Below are 16,270 nucleotides of genomic sequence, written 5' to 3'. Positions count from 1 at the left end.
ACTCTGCCAGGCACTATACTCAGCACTGATCATAGACTCTCTCATTTCAGTCCTCAAAACAACCCTGTAAGGAAGGCATCATTTTTATTTCCATTTTATGGATGAGAAAACCAAAGTTCATAGAAGTAAAAATAATTTTCTCAAAGTTTCCCAGATAGTGAGTAGAATCTGACTCCAAAAGGAGAATTATTTACCATTTTTTCACAGTTAAGTATATGTTCTTATATTTTCATTATTATATACCTTTTTGCTAAATCTGAAGGAAGTGGAAAGGTAAGTTATCAATTGAGGTTGAGGAGAAGACAACCCCATTTGGTAACTGGAACCTTCGTATGCCGGACGTTCCCTTCCTTCTCAGCACCTTGTGATGCCCCCTCTCCTTTACTCCCAAAACAGGACATGGGTTTCATTTAACAGTCATTAACTGCCAGATCTGAATTATCAAAAGTCAAAACCCATGGAGAACCACTCACTCCTCAGCCTTTAAACCCTAACGGAAAGCCAGTCTTGGTATAAGAAGCCCCCAATCTACAGAATTTCAAGTAAATGAGAGCTTGAATTATATTGCATTCTGGTCAGTGTGAGTCTTGTCCTAAAGGAAAGGCGATAGGTAGAAGCCTTAAAAAGGGGATCTGAGAGTGTAGGCTCTGGAGCCACCATGTCCTGAGGCACGTTTTCTATCTTGCTGCATCTCAGTTTTCTCATTTGTAAAATGGGAATAAAAACAGTACCTAACTGTCAAGTTATTTATAAATTAATTCTGGTGGAAATTATATTTTCATCAAATGTAATACCATGTACATTTAAAACATTGTACAACCCAAAAGACAAAACATAGGAACAGAGAGCACACGTTGGACACTGACACATAATGAACACTAAATCAGCACTCATTATCTTGTGATGACATTTGCCACTGCTTTAATGAATCAATAGGCCTTGGGGCCTGATTTTTATTAAATTTACATTGATGTTATTATATTTATATTATAAAATGGTTGGCACTCAATTCCACGTTTGCAGACCTGGGCCAAGTTCGGTACCGAGGGACCTTATTTCACACCAAAGCCACAGGGTTTCCTACCTTTAACAGTCTAAATTGTTGGAGTAAAAGGAGTTAAAATACCAATTAAAGAGATCTCTTTCCTTGTATGTATTGTGCTGTCACTGCAAAAGAAACGCTTAGTTGCTTGGTGATTTGCCGAAGCATACAAACACTGCAGCTATCTCCTCTAGCCAGTGTGTTTGTCTCTTTCTCGGGAGCTCTTAAATTTCCACATTTCTAGGTGATAACACATTACTTATTCTTTCAAGGATATATGATGTAGTCACATGATTATCATAATATGGTCAATTGTCTTAATCTCTATAGAGAACTTCTATTTAGACACAGATAAATGAGACACCTGGTGATAAACAGGAGTCTTTATGGCCAGGGGTATAACCAGGGCAAGATGGTGGGAACAGGCCACCCTGTGGATAAGAAATAAGGGGGAACCCTGAGTGCAGAGAATTGAAAAACAAGCAGAAGAAATTAAAAGTAGATCTGTTTTTCATTATTGCCATGCACCATTAATTGTAAGTGTCATTGATTAAATAGACCTCCACCAAAAACATAATCTTTTGGTTGGTCTAAGTTCAAACAAATGCTGATGTTAGTATTAATTTTTAATAATGTATATATAAGCTTCAGGTAGCACTTTTCATTTCTTAACATTTGTAAATATTATATTCAACAGGAAAGTTAATACAGAGAACTCCAGATAAACTGTTGGTTCCTGAACATACAGACTCAAATATATGTTTGTTTGTTTTTGTTTTTTTAAAGAGTAAGAACTCAAGTTCTGATTCTTCATTTTTATAATTACTATGCTGTCATTGTATAACTCAAGTCTGTTGAAACACATGAATATATAGTATTACAGAGGTTGTGGACCCGAATTATATCCAAAAACAGTTTGTTTCTAAATCCTCAGGAACCCTGTTAGGTTTTACCAAGTAGATGAGCAATCTATGCTGAATTTTCTGATAAAAATATTTTAGTGGATTATTTCTGATTGAGAGATATTTTGAAAGTGTTAAAATTGATTGTGAAAAATACCCATGGAAAATATTACAATTTCTGGAATTAATTGTAAAATGGAATTTTATGAATCTGTACCCAACCTATCCTTATGTTAAAAATCTTTCCTAAAATTTATATAGCTATTGCTTAATGTGAAAAAAATTAAATTTAAAATTTATAAAAAGTATCTTTTGATCGATATGAGAGAAGATATGTGGGTAAATCTGATTGTAATCTCTTAAACATAAACATGCAAAGAAAATCAATTTTCATGAAGTCATTCACAAATCTGTAGAGGTAAAGTCTAAGGGACAGAAATTGTAATGTTATTACTGTTACTGGAACAAATCAATCTGTAGGTTTTTTTTCCCCTTTTTATAAAAAGTAAATTAATGTAATTAAATTTTTTTTTCTATTATATTTTCTTTTTTGTACTGAAATATTTTATTGGCATTATTACATATAAAAGTTCAATTATAGAATATTTCACCCATCTGCATTTCTATCATTTTTCATTTAACTTTATGATGATTATCAAATATAATCTGTATATATAGGAGATGGGATGTTAAAAAGCGATCCATGTCCTAGCATCAAATGCACTAGATACACCAAAGTTCATGGTGCAGTGATAGAGAAACAATGGAAATTCTGACTGGGTAGTCACATACTCCTAGTGATGACAAATAAGTCAGGAAATTACTTTCAGAGCAAAAATACAACAAAAAAAGTAGACCCAAGTCTGAATATAATGCACAGTAATAATACTTCCAGCTTTTCACGGAAATTGTAATGAACAATTCAATAATATAGAAACTTAAAGTCACAGGTAAGAAACACCCTTGGGTCAGATAAAGGAGACAGCCACAGGTATCCATGAACATTTCTGGGATGCACTATTTTGAAGAGAGAATGTTGGTGGCAAAGATAAGGCTAAAGTTTCTTCTGTTGACCAATTATGTTAAATTCATAAATGAGGGAACTTACAGCTTATTTCAAGTCGGATGAAGTCTGTAATGCCAAGGTTTTCTAGAAAAACTCCAGATAAAGCCATGGTTTTAAAAAAAAAGGAAATATCGGCACTGAATTCCGCATGGAAGGTGGGAAAGTGGAGGTAAGAGGCTTCTGTATAAAATGAGACTGCGTTCCAGAGGTGTCCTGCAAATGAGAAAATTCTTAAGCATGCTTCATTGTTTTCAAATGCGGTAAAAGAAAGCTGGGCATGTGGATAATTTTTCAAGACTGGGGAAAATGGCATGGAAAAGGGATAAAGGAATAAAAACATCTTGTGCTTATGTAATACAGAGAGAAATTTTATTTCCATTAGTACTCACGGTCACCATAGCAACGCAATGGACCAATTCTCCAAGCAGCTTCTGAGTTTGATCTGTTGGTATCAGTAATAACTATCTGAGTGACAGGCAAGTGGTCTTTGAAGGAGAGAAAGCCAGAATCATTTGTCCTGCAAAACATAAATTACAGAAAAAAGAGGAGAAAATGTGGATAAACTAGGGACTGTTTACCAAGACTAGTCTTTTCAAAAGTGATTTGGATGGTTGCAGCAGGGTGGGGGCAGAGAGGGGGATAACAGAGGGCCTTTCATCTCTTAAGTGTGTGTGAAAGGCTGGAATGGCAATTACAAAACCCATGGCCGGCTTCCAAAAACAAGCGGATTTTACATCTTCCGTAAGTCCTTCCAGAAACAGTTTGCAGAGCTTGCACTTGCTTGTAGCTAAGAGCACACACCTGCCCAGTGCAGTGTGATGTAACATTAAACAATGCCTCTCTTGCTATAAAGAGATCGGCTATCTCAGAAACTAACCTGAAATAGGCATCATAAATCCCACATGAAATCACTCCAAGGACTTGTTTCAGCCACCTGCCGAAGTATTTAATCAGCTTGGGGTGATTCTTATCACCTTTTAACTCTAGGTAAAAACACACCTTTGCAGTTACTGGTTTGTTGCTTTTCATTTTGGGCTATGTTTTAAAGATCCTGGTAGTTAAGGATTCTAGCTTTGTCTTTGTTAATTATGCAAATAGGAAATGGACTGGTTACTCTTTCTCAAAAAATTTTAAAATGAATAGGTTAAGTTGTTGATTTTTCTCTCTTTTTTAAGTTATGATTTTGGACTCATGGTAAGAATACACCATTAAACTGAGAGTAAAAAAATATTGTAGTTAAGAAACTGGCATTAAATTAATAAACATTTTGAGGCAGCAACATATTAAATGATAAGTATATTTTTCCCATGCAGCACCCCTATGCAGTGGGTACCAGTATTCTCATTTACAAATGAGGGAACTGAGGCTCAGAGATATTAGGTAACTTGTCTAAGGTCACAAAGCAGAAAAGGCAGGGGCCTAGTCACATACTTGGCACACAGCCCATGTGTAAAGTTAACTAATATGTCATAAATATATGTCAATCTGAGCTGAACTGAATCAGATGAGGGACACACAAGAGTGGGCTGGACTCCCTCTGCCCCGTCCTCTCCTCTCCTCCCCCATCAGCCTCAGCTAAACACAGGATGGGTCATCTTGCTGGTACTTGGGAATTGGGAGACAGAGCACCATGCTCCCATATGCAGGACAAAGTATATGATGCAGCAATTTGATAACAATAACACAAAGTAGCCAAGTAATATTTCTTCTCTCTCTGTATTCACAAAGAAGTCAACAAAATACTCAAAAACACTCAGAATCAACATTATATTTCATTATTATTTACAACTCTGAGTTTAGAGACAAGAAAAATAATATTCCAAACTATTAATTGGGGAAGCTTAGCAAGGACCAAGTAGTGTAATAAAGTACTTTTGAAGCAAATTTCTTCTGGAATCTCAGGTGCCCAGCTATTGGCTATGTTAGCTTGGGCAAATCACTTTACTTCTGAGACTGCCCAGTGACCTCAGTTTTAAAATGAAGATAATTTCTATATCACAGAGTTGTAGAGAGGATTACACGAGATTACATAGTCACTTATCATGGTGCCTGATCTATAGTAAATGCTAAAAACTGGTAGTAGTAACACTCATTTTAATTCTCATTTGGACTAAGGCTTTTGTTTGTATTTGAAAGCACATCTCTGAATGTTAACAGACACAATCAATATTGAGTCTTCACATTCCAATATCTTTTCACAAAAAGGTTTCAAACCAAATTCCAAGTAGTAAAAGGAATAGACAACTCACATCTGCTCCCGAAGTAATTCTGTATTTCTATAGGATTCATTTCTCTCTATTTTCATTTTCAAGGTGAAATGCTAAATTCTGAAGTCTGCCCATCAATGCTAACTACTGCCTCCCTTACACACTATGTCATCTTGTCTACAACAATTTTCTGTCCTTGTGTCAAAGTGTTGGAATATTTAAATAGCACTCCAACAATAAATATCTTTTCCAAGGAAAGGAAAAAAACAACTTTATATTAAGTTTGATGTTATAATTCATATTACTGAAAATACTTTTTATCTGAAAACTAAAAAAGTAAATTAATGAAGGAAACTGCTCTCCAAAGTTGTTTAATGGGATAAACAGACATAAAACTCAAAGTGCCTACAGGGACCAGGAAAGGAATAAAAATAAGTGAAGCCAGCTTTGCGTTAGATGATAAATGGAACCTGACACACAGTTTCACTGTCAGGGGGAGAAAGAGAGAGAGAGAGGGAAAGACAGAGAGTGAGAGAAGGGGGCTGGGGGTAGAGAGTGGTAGAAAGTAGGTGTTCTATTGGGTTGTCGGAAAAGTCATGATGTACTTTTTTTTGTCTTTTTCATTGCAAAAATGTGTCATGACTTTTCCGCCAACCCAATATTTAAAGGACAGTCATATGCGTTAATAACAGGTAATTAAGCTACTCATGAATATAAGAGCAGTGGGCTAGCCTAGCCCTCAATATTAATGTAAAACATTTTCATTTTTAAACCTTGGCAATGGATTTAATTTTTTTTTAATGTATGGTGGGAACCGACACTGTACTGAACAATAAAATGCAGGTGAGAAATGTTTTTAGCTTACAGGCAACCTGAGCGTCAAGGAGACCTTGCCTATGTATTCATGCTCTTAGAGTCACATTGAGGATAAGATTGGATTTAATTCAATTTGTGAGTGACAGGTATGATTGAAACTTTTCAAAGCATTAATGGGTAGAATATTTAGGGGGTGGGTGGTGGTGGTAGATTTTGGCCATAAGAAAATGATACAAATTATAGTGGTTCCTATTGATAGGCTGGGAGTCCACAGCCGTAGATTTGACTTTCTTCACTGTACTTGGTTTTCTTTTTGTTTGAACTTGTTTTCGCAAGGGCAACGGCTTTGCAGGCTTTGTCTTCCTTTGGAATATATGTGACTCTACTTAAGGGTACAGTACTTGTGTACTTTTTAAGTACAGAAGTTATTGTGTTGTCATTTGAATCAGACTGACATGGGCTGAACCAATGTGCCTCAACAGACTCATCATATGATGTCAGTGAGGTCACTTTGGGCCTCAGTTTCCTTATCTCTTGTTATACTCATTTGATATTGTTGTACCAATCAAAAGCCAATGTATATAAAAACAGTTAACACACTGACTATTACATATTAGGGACTCAATAAATAGTTGTTGAAATTCCCAGAGAAGTTTGAAATTAAAATGTAAAATACAAAGAATATTTTCAAAGGGAAATAAGAAAGGGAGCCCCCTGTTGATGAATGATGAATGGCAGGCCAGCCAGAGATTCCAGCTTATGGAGCTTCCAAAGGTACAAGGAATGGACATGTGGTTTTCCAGAAACACACTCGACTTACCTAAACGTGCATTAGGAAAAAGAGTTGAGAAAAGTATTCTTAAGAGCAAAAGGATGGCACAGAATTTCTCAATGTGGCCTCCTCTCGGTTTACTATATGAATCTTGGGATTTTCCCAAATTCAAACTTACAGAACACAACAGCAGTCTCTGACTTCTTTTGTGTATCATTAAGGTATAGTAGAGAGTCACATACTCCCAAGTGCTTTCACCAACCAATTTTAGTTAACTGAGGCTCTTAAGCTTCTTTTAGTAGAATCATTTGGGTGACCAAGCCTATAAAGAGGATTTTGTTTTTTTCTCTTTATATCCTTTTTTTTTTCAGTTACTCAAAAGTAACAAATTAAACATTATGCATAAGGTAGAAAAACCTAGAAAATTATGCAAAAAGCCCCAGAACTTCAGCTTCCTTTATAGCCCTTGTGGGAATCTCGGTTGATTAGCTTCAAGATACTCTGACTACCCTTCCTTGGGTGGGTGACAGGATGCGCTCCATTTTCCGTGGCTGCAAAGGGAGAATGGCCAGTCAGATGCCTATAAGCCGCTCTGCAAGTCTAAAGGACAGTGTTGATGCTTGCCAATAATTTGATCCTTACTTTGGTTAAGGCAATTATTTCCCTTTTGTCTTCCTTCTGAGGCTATCCAGAGAAAACAGACTTGGGGATTAGATGACAAGAAGCTCAAAATGAGATAAAGGGTCACTTGTTTGCCCAAAGAAGCAAATGCAAGCATTGACTGTAGTCACATATACAAATCCACACCTGGAGATAGTATCTATTCAGCCCTGCCCCATACTGGCCAGATCATAGCTGGAGCCTTATTTTCAGGGCCTAGCAAAACAAGACAATTCTGGCATGAATGTAAAAATTTCAGAAACTGTATTTCCTCTATTAGTATTCTAGAAACTTGAAACCATAGAGCTCATCTCATGTAAATGATAGAATAAAAAACTAGATCTTATATGAATACAGCCAAAGTTTACCCAATTTTACTTTATTGTTAAGAAATTAAAATGGCCCTCAAGATTTTATGGGTATACAATTGATTTTAAAAAGCACTACCACTGAGGAAGGTTTTGGAGGTAGCATTTGATTAATATGTTCTGGAGGTGAACAAAAGAAGCATCCTGCAGTGCCATGAAAGCTCTTCACAGAACTCTCTGCATCTTTCCTTCTATCTCATCTTGCTCCTCTGCCTTTTCCTCCTCAAAGTACCACGATCAGCCTTTTTTCCTTCACTCCATGGAAATGTCTCTCACTGACCTCCTAATTTCCATGGAATATGTCAGACCCTAACTTACCTTCTTTCCTGTTACATACACACACACACACACACACACACACACACACACACACACCCTCTCCTTTGTATATTAACAGTAGTTACCACTAACTAATAGCCCTAACTGCCTCCACTTGTCACTTTCCCCAGGAATTGGCGATCCTACTTGTCTGTGTTACTCAATTCTGTGAATGACCTGGCCCCTTACCCCCAGTTGCTCAGTCTGGACCCAAACAGAATGTTATCTCTCATTTTTCCTCACTTCCTCCCTCATTCTTGATCAACAACTTCCACGCATCTCACCTTCTTTTTGTCTCTCAGTTCAGCTGCCCTATCTTCATCCTCCTGGCCTTGGTTTTATTTGGGACCCTCAGAGTCTCTGCCTGGGGCTTTACCGTGGTGCCCTAACACAGCTCCCTGCTGCTAATCTCTTTGCTTGCTTAATTTCTCATTCTTCTCCACACTACTCCCAGAAACACACATACAAACATGAACCAGGGTACATCCTGATTGCTTAAAACCTTTGAAGAGGTCTCTATTTCTTACGAGTCCAAATTCCAAAATACTTAACATAACAAATAGTGTGAAAAATAAAATGCTATTTAAAATCTCATTGGCCTTTTATAGAGAGGAGTTCATTCTAAAGGCCAGGATCCATATGTTCCAGGCATTGCTTAAGTTGGGGCCTCTATTTTTAAAACCTACAATGGCTCTGGAGTTCATCTGAGCACCTCCCATCACTGAAGCTTGTCTCATCTAATTCTCAGAACAACCCTATGATGCTGTTGTAATCATTACCTGCCTTGTATAAGAGAGGAATCTGGGGTTTGGAAGGGATGACCAAATTTATCAGGGTACATCATTTGCAAGTGGAGAGCCCAAGAGTTGAAGGGCAGAGCCTTTGCTGAAACCACCATGCTTTCCTGTCCCCCAGGCCAGGTCTCTCTCTCACAGAGAGCAGCTCTGTGAGTGGAAGCTGTCATTTCTCACATTTAGTCTGCACCATCTCAGGGCCTGTGCTGGGGTGACAGCACAGGCCCTGAGTCCTTGAGCTGTCCTTCAAGGTCTCAGGCTGACCATCCCCACTCTGTTCACACAGGTTTTCTCCACAACAGATACAATTCAATTGATTAGGTTTCAGTTTACTAATTTGCAATCATTTTCCAGGCCTATTTTCCCTGAGATTACACAGGGTTACCTTGACAGTCCACAAACTCTTTGGTTATGCATTTACAAGCAATATCCTGGCTTATTTCTATTGCAGGCAGACCCATCCATTAGGTCGTGATTCTTACTTGTGAACTTTCAGAGGGCAGCCCTGTTTGGGGGAGGGGCCTTCAGTGTTCTTTTCTCATTTTTCCTAGAGTTTGATGGCTGGATGATGTCTTTGATTGTTGTATGCTATTTAATTCTTTATGTTATTGCATACATGTGTACTTTTCTTAGAAACTAGTTTAACTCCTATAAATAAATGTTGCCTCATAGTGTAAGATACTGTAAAAATAGAAAGAATAATAAAAATGATGACTAATACATTTTTGAGAACAAAATATATGGTACATCTGATAGATGTACAAATTATTGCTAACTCAGCCAGTTCTCTCTGGAGATATTCTTTTTAAAAATAAAATGAGAACCTGAATCTCAAAGAAGCTATGTGATTTAGACTCTATCATTAATAAGTGACAAATCCAGGATTTGATAATCCCATTACAAAATAAAATATTACTTAAAGATAAATTACAATGTACATCCAGAAAATGAGGGTGCTGCCAGCAAAAGTAGTTACAATTGTGTGTGTTCTAAGTTTATTACATGTATTAGCTCATAACATTTTCACTAAAAACCTATATGGCCTACTTGCAAAGGAGATAGAACTATTTTTCTCCCTTCTCTTCCTTCTGCTCTTCTTTCTCCTCCTCCTTCTTTTGAATGATGAAGACTCTACGCTTTGAAAAAAATGCAGAAACAACAGGATTTATTTGCAGTTAGCTGAGAGTGTTCCATGGGCATTGTCATTTTAGAAATGACAAACTCAGAGAGAAAACCTGAGGAAGAACACAGTATCACCAGGGTTCCATCAGAGCTCTCGACACTTGGCTAAGGGTTCCAGCAAGTTGTGAGCAAAAAGAGATTGTAACTAATGTTTCCCGTGCAGCTTTGTTTTGACTCTGAGTTCTGCATATCCCTGTGGTGAGGATCTCTCCTCAGGGACAGAACCATTTCACCCCTGAGTCAGGGCCACCGGTTCTGAACTGACTCTCCTGTGGTCTGTATGAAGTCCTAAGTCCCTTCAGCAATTGGGCCACGTCTATCAAAATAGAAAAGTGGACAACTTAACAATTCTAACCTAGGAATCTATGCAATAGAAAGAATAATTTTGAAAGTGGAAAAAAGTATAGGTCAAGATTCAAAAGTCTTCATTGCAGCATTTTTTCCAATGGCAAAAAATCACCTATAAATAAAAGGTTTATCATAAAGGAATGGTAAAACATGTAATGATAAAACTATACTACAGAATACTTTTTAGTCATAAAAGTAGCCAAGATACACTCATTTTCATGCTTGTTTGATAACACCAAGAAAAAGCTCCCCAAGACATATTTTATGTGAAAAAGTAAGTTGCAGAATAAAATGATTAATATAACCTCACATTTAGTAAATAACAACCAAACTTACATGTTAATAAATATGGTATATGCGTAGGAAGACATTTATATGTAGAAGTTCCCTACATGCCCAACTACTATGTCTAGGTGTCAGATTTTACATATGGGACAGAAGTGAGAGGATTCCAAGTATTGGTAAAGAAACAGCTTCTACATTTTAAATTAAATAATCTGAAATATTTAAGTTTTTGCAACAAGGATATATCTATTTTTAATTAAAAATCTCCTAAAATTAAACAAAACAAAACAAACAAACAAACAAAAAACAGGAAAAAATAGTTCCCTTACGCATTGTTAAACACAGACACCTAAATTGGATAGATTGAAACTGACAATTGTAATCGAACTTGTAGTTTGCCATTGTTAGGTGAGTAATGCTGTATACTTGGTGTTAGGTAGCAAAACTAAAATAGAAGCCAGAATCTAATTGCATTTTTAAGTTGAATTATAATATTTTGGTATATGATAATAGTCCTAATTAAAATGTATAAATATGCTATATAAATGCAAACTCTCAATCTTGATATTGATTTTTATTTTTATTTATACTCACAACTTTGCAATTACCTAAGTAACATGACTCCACAGATAACTTAGAAATAGTATACTTGTACAGTTTGACAGATAACTGATGTAATAGCAGCCTCAATCTGTATTTTTAATTGTTTCCACTATGTATAAAAAAGGAGTATTTTGTAGCTATGTTTTGTTTTCTAGAATCAACAAATCTTAAATTGTTTATATTAGTTATTTTCCTAGTAGATGAGAGGATGGTGACATCATTAAATAAAAAAACAAACAAACAAAAAACCAAGAAAACAAACTCCTTAATGTTACCTTTGGCAAAATATAAACTATTTTATTTCACCTAGAATTTTATAAGATAATGATGTGATATGTTGTTTTTCTGTATTATCAATCTCTGGTTACAAGTTCTTTTTGCATATTTTTCAGCTTGCCCCAGGATATATACTTTAAGTGAAAACTTAATGAATGAAACAGCAGACTGTAACTACCAAGTGTAGGGAGGGCACATTTGGCCAGGAAGAGAGGTTGGGGATAAAGGAGATAACTCTATTTATTATTTTTTTCATTAATTCACTCAATAGTTAATGCATGAAGGACATACCATGAGTCAAGCATACTTCTCTCCAACACAAGGTAATCGCCCTCATTATATTGCTAGATGTATGTGAAAAACAGGGACTGAGTGAGTAAAAACCCACATAAACTTCATAACTTCTGCCTGCTTGGGACAAAGACACTTCCCAAACTCAATCAGCAGTGGGCTAGCTAGCTAATAAACAGATTTAAAAATAATAAAATTCAACAAGAAGAAATTGTATGGAATTATTTTTGATGAGCTAAAGCCTTAGTATGTATGAAGGAGATCCCTCCCTTTCTCTCAGGAGTCAGAATCCCCCTGGTAATATCTAAGATATTACCAACTATAAGGAACACTCACTGCATCATGCCTGGCAATCTCAAGGGTGGAGGTCTTGAGGAAATCAAAGAAGGTCTGTGAGATCAATGAACAGCCAATGTGAGAATAGAGCCAAGCCCTAACTCCCTTGTAAGTATCCAGCATCATCCTTCTAAACGCAATTGTCTCATTAATTCTCATGGGAAAGAAATGAAGGACTTTTGTGGAGATTAAAGTCCTAGGACTGGAATAGACACCAATGACAAAAGTGTAAGAAAAATGTATAGAAAGATGGCTTTTGGAGCAGAGTGATCACTTCTAACTACTCTTTGATAGCCAGGAGAAAAAGAAACTGCAGCAAAATGTTTCAAGATATCAGAATTTAAACCTTATACCATTTTCACTCCCTATTGTGTGCCACATCTCTTTATACAACTGTGTAGGAAGAGCAAAGAACTGAATTACGAAAAATCAAATAAGTATGTCTGCATTTTCTTATAAATACAAGAGAGCCTTACTTTAGTACTACCTAGATGTTTGGATGAGAAATCCCCATTTGGCCCATGTGCCATCACCAAGAGGCACACTTTGGACCACCTACCTGCCTCCTCCAGCTTGCCACCTCAACCATGCTTTGTATCCATTACTATCATTTTTTATATCCATCTACAATCATCCTTTGTATCTCTTTCAGTATCCCTCTATGGGGATGACTGGTTTTCCATCTTACACAGAGTCCAGCACTTTCCTGTGCCATCTGCATGCTGAATCAATCACTGAGTTTCTTTCCCACTCTCAACAGTACATCAGTCTGAAGTAGTTATATAACAAAAGTAGTTAGATAAGGAGGATTTCAATAGGTTGAATCACTTAGTTGAAGAGAGAAGTTCCTTTGCAAACAATCATTGTCTATCAAACTGTTATTCATGACAAGTTTTCTCATTTCTTCTTTTTTACTCCCTGCTTAATTCTTTGGCAGGGGTATAAACCCTTAGAGAAGTGACTCCATAGAACATCTGATTTAGATGTTTAACTGGGGCTTCACTTTACTCTAAGAAGGGATTGGGCTTTTGGTGTTTATTAAGTGACTTCTTTTTCTCTCCCTTTACCCATATCCATTTTATGAGCTGTCTCACTTTCACCCATACTCACAACACACTCCTTTTCTTCCTTTACTTGGGTATCATTGAAATATATGACAGCAAATTATTCAATTATGGAGGTTTATTAAAATAGAATAAGTATTATCAATTACCAGAGGCTTAGAAGATAGGTGAGACTGAACAGCCTGACATTGCAAAAGAAAGATACATACTGCTGTGATAGAACTTGAGAGGCCTAGGGAGAAGTCTCTCTGGCACCCATCCTCACTGGCTGCCATGACTCAAAATCCCAACTCAGCAGCTTTTTTGGTGTAGTCAGCAAGAGCATCTTTGGATTCGGCTGGAACCCAACTCTGCCATTTTAGTCTTGTGATTTTAACCAAGTCATTTAATCATCTCAGAGCCTCAGTTTCCTTTTCTGGGGAAAGGAGATATAATAAACCAACCTCAAGGATTGTTGGGGGTGATTATATGAGAAAGGAGATATATTAAATAATAAGAAAACTTCAGTATATGATAGGTAACATTTTTAAGTGACATTATCTAGGAATTGTAATATATTAAACAGATATCTACTACATGCTATAGCAGACCAAATCAGTTTTCTGATTCACTTTACCAAGAGCAGAAACTTAGGGAAATTTTATGAGGTAAATATATTTGAGGTTTCTTAGGAGCACACAGAACACCAGTGATAATTACAGGGGAATGATTGTCTGAAACAAAAATCTGATATATGTGGAAAGCCAGCTTGATCACATGTTAGCCAAGAATGAGGCTGAAGAATGTTAAGTAACATGATTAACTACTTCACAATTTTGTCATTTTTTAATGTACTTTCCCTTGTGTAGTAAATAATAGATTTGAATCAATAAAAGTGAGTGCATTTTCACAAGGCTCTGCCATGTTTTATGTCGGAATGTATAGTCTATTTCGGCAATCCTTGTTAAAAGCTATCTATTTTTGTTTTACATACAAGGAGCTTTATGGTCTGGATTTGACTTCCTTTCCTGCCTTCATCTGTTGTAAATTCTTCACATGAAAACTGTGCAATGACCATACTTATGCTTGTGTTTGGGAAAAGTGGTAATTTTTATATTATTTCACATTTCCCTGTCTGAGCACATTGGAGGTTTCATCTACCTGTACTAAACTAACCTTAGGTGATGTCTAGTTCTTCAAAATTTAACTACCACTTTTCATTGAAATCAAAGTATCCTAGCCCATATCCACTCCAAGTCTGGGACCATCTATGCTTATCTTTATTACAAAATTCATCACACTGGCCATGTATTCCTAACTAACTAGCTTTTTCTTTTCCATTGTGCTGCATATCCCTCAAGGTCAAGGACTATAATGCTCTTGACTTTCTCTGCACAGCAGACTACCTGACTGGTGCACAGTAGATACTTGGTAAACATGTGACAAATGGCAGATGGAGTAGTACATACAATTGCTTCTATAACAAATTATTTTCCAGAATAATTTATGACTATGACTTGTCCTAAGACAATGAGTGAAATCTAGAAGAATTAATTCAGAACCTCAGCCTCTGCCCCCTCATGACAATGACAAAATTGTTGACCCCATCTCACCTGGATTTTGCCCTGAGATGCCTAGCATGTTCTTCTGGTATGTCCCTGGGTGGAGTAGGCATCTTTACAAAGGAAAGTTCAGATCAGTTCTCTTGCTCTTGCTTGGTTCATTATTGTACAATACCTGCATCTAGAATTAAATGCTAATGTCCTAGTAGAGGCGACTTGCCACATAATGTGGCAGGTGTTAGGGCTTTGCCCCTGGCTCTAAAGGAAATGGAAAAAGCTATGAAATATATAATAGCTCTGTTGATAGAGGTATTGATGGCATCAGAGTTTAAGGAAAAGATGTTTTGAAGTGCTCTTCTGATAAAGTCTAGATGATGAAGTTAAGTCAACATATGAGGGGTTCAAAGGTTAGAGAGCTAGTCAAAGGAGGAAAAAACTGTAATATGAGGAGAAGAGATGGTTAATGGAAAGTCCTGTTGAAGAGAGTGTGAAGGCAATTCAACATGATGGTCTCATTTTCTACTTTTAAGTGATGTGATGTCATTCTCCACCACTGCCTCTCAGTGTTCAGCAAATTAAACTCAGCCCTGAACATTGTTTTTTTAGAAAGGAAGGAATGAAGGATGTATGGAAATGACTCTATATGAAAGGGCTACACCATAGGGAATGAAACAGTAAGCAAAGGTCAAAATTCACCCCCAAAATAAAAAGACTGAGAGCGGAAGGTAATTGAGGAAACACTTCCTCTTCTCAATAACTTTTCATATTCTACTTCCAATATCAACTTCAATGGTTATACACAATGAAATGAAGTTGTTTCCATTCAAGTCTGTGTATCTATAATTTTTTTTTTTTTAGCTGAGCCATCCTGCTACCTGTTGGCAGCTCAGCGGCTGCTCAGCTAGGGCTGGACTCGAACCGCTGTTGCTCAGAGCTCAAACTCTTGAGCGAGCTCTTAACCAACTGAGCCACTTGGCCGGCCCTTTGTATCTATAAATTTCTAATATCATGTATATTTAATGAATGGGATTTAAAGAATTTAAGGAAAGGGCCGGCCAAGTGGCGTGATGGTTAAGAACTGGCTTGGGACGCCAGAAGGCCCCAGTTCGGTTCCCACATATGAGGGCCAGTGACACTGCCCTCTATAGCTAAGATGCTGAACAACAGCTCAACCTGGGGCTGGGCTGCTGTGAGTCACTGGCGACGGCGTAGGCTGCAGCCCCTGTGGCAGTGGGTTGCCATGGGCTACCGTATGTAGCCAGCAGCCAGCATGAGTGACCAGCAGCCGCAGTGAGCGGCAGTCCAGAAGCTAGCGACTGATCTGCCTTGCCCGGGAAGAGCGCAATGATGGTGCCAACTTGGGCCAGTGAAGCAACGTCCTCCACAACTAGACTGAAGA

The 16,270-nt window shown here is 37.2% G+C and overlaps 1 protein-coding gene across 2 annotated transcripts in view; it reads right to left on the bottom strand.

Moving 5' to 3' along the window:
• The window catches only part of CNTNAP5 (contactin associated protein family member 5), a 464,696-nt gene that overhangs the window by 163,147 nt on the left and 285,279 nt on the right, over nt 1–16,270 (bottom strand). For both annotated transcript variants that reach the window (XM_019626328.1, XM_019626329.1), the window contains 2 exons: nt 3,400–3,527; nt 3,053–3,223 (listed from right to left, as the gene is read on the bottom strand). In XM_019626328.1, coding sequence (XP_019481873.1) covers nt 3,053–3,223; nt 3,400–3,527 — 299 coding nt within the window. The remainder of the gene's footprint in view (nt 1–3,052; nt 3,224–3,399; nt 3,528–16,270) is intronic.

The sequence above is a fragment of the Hipposideros armiger genome, unplaced genomic scaffold (assembly GCF_001890085.2).
Source record: "Hipposideros armiger isolate ML-2016 unplaced genomic scaffold, ASM189008v1 scaffold_665, whole genome shotgun sequence".
NCBI classification, from domain to species: domain Eukaryota; kingdom Metazoa; phylum Chordata; class Mammalia; order Chiroptera; family Hipposideridae; genus Hipposideros; species Hipposideros armiger.
Note: the sequence above shows the minus strand (reverse complement) of the source record. Positions and strands in the feature narration are given on the sequence as shown.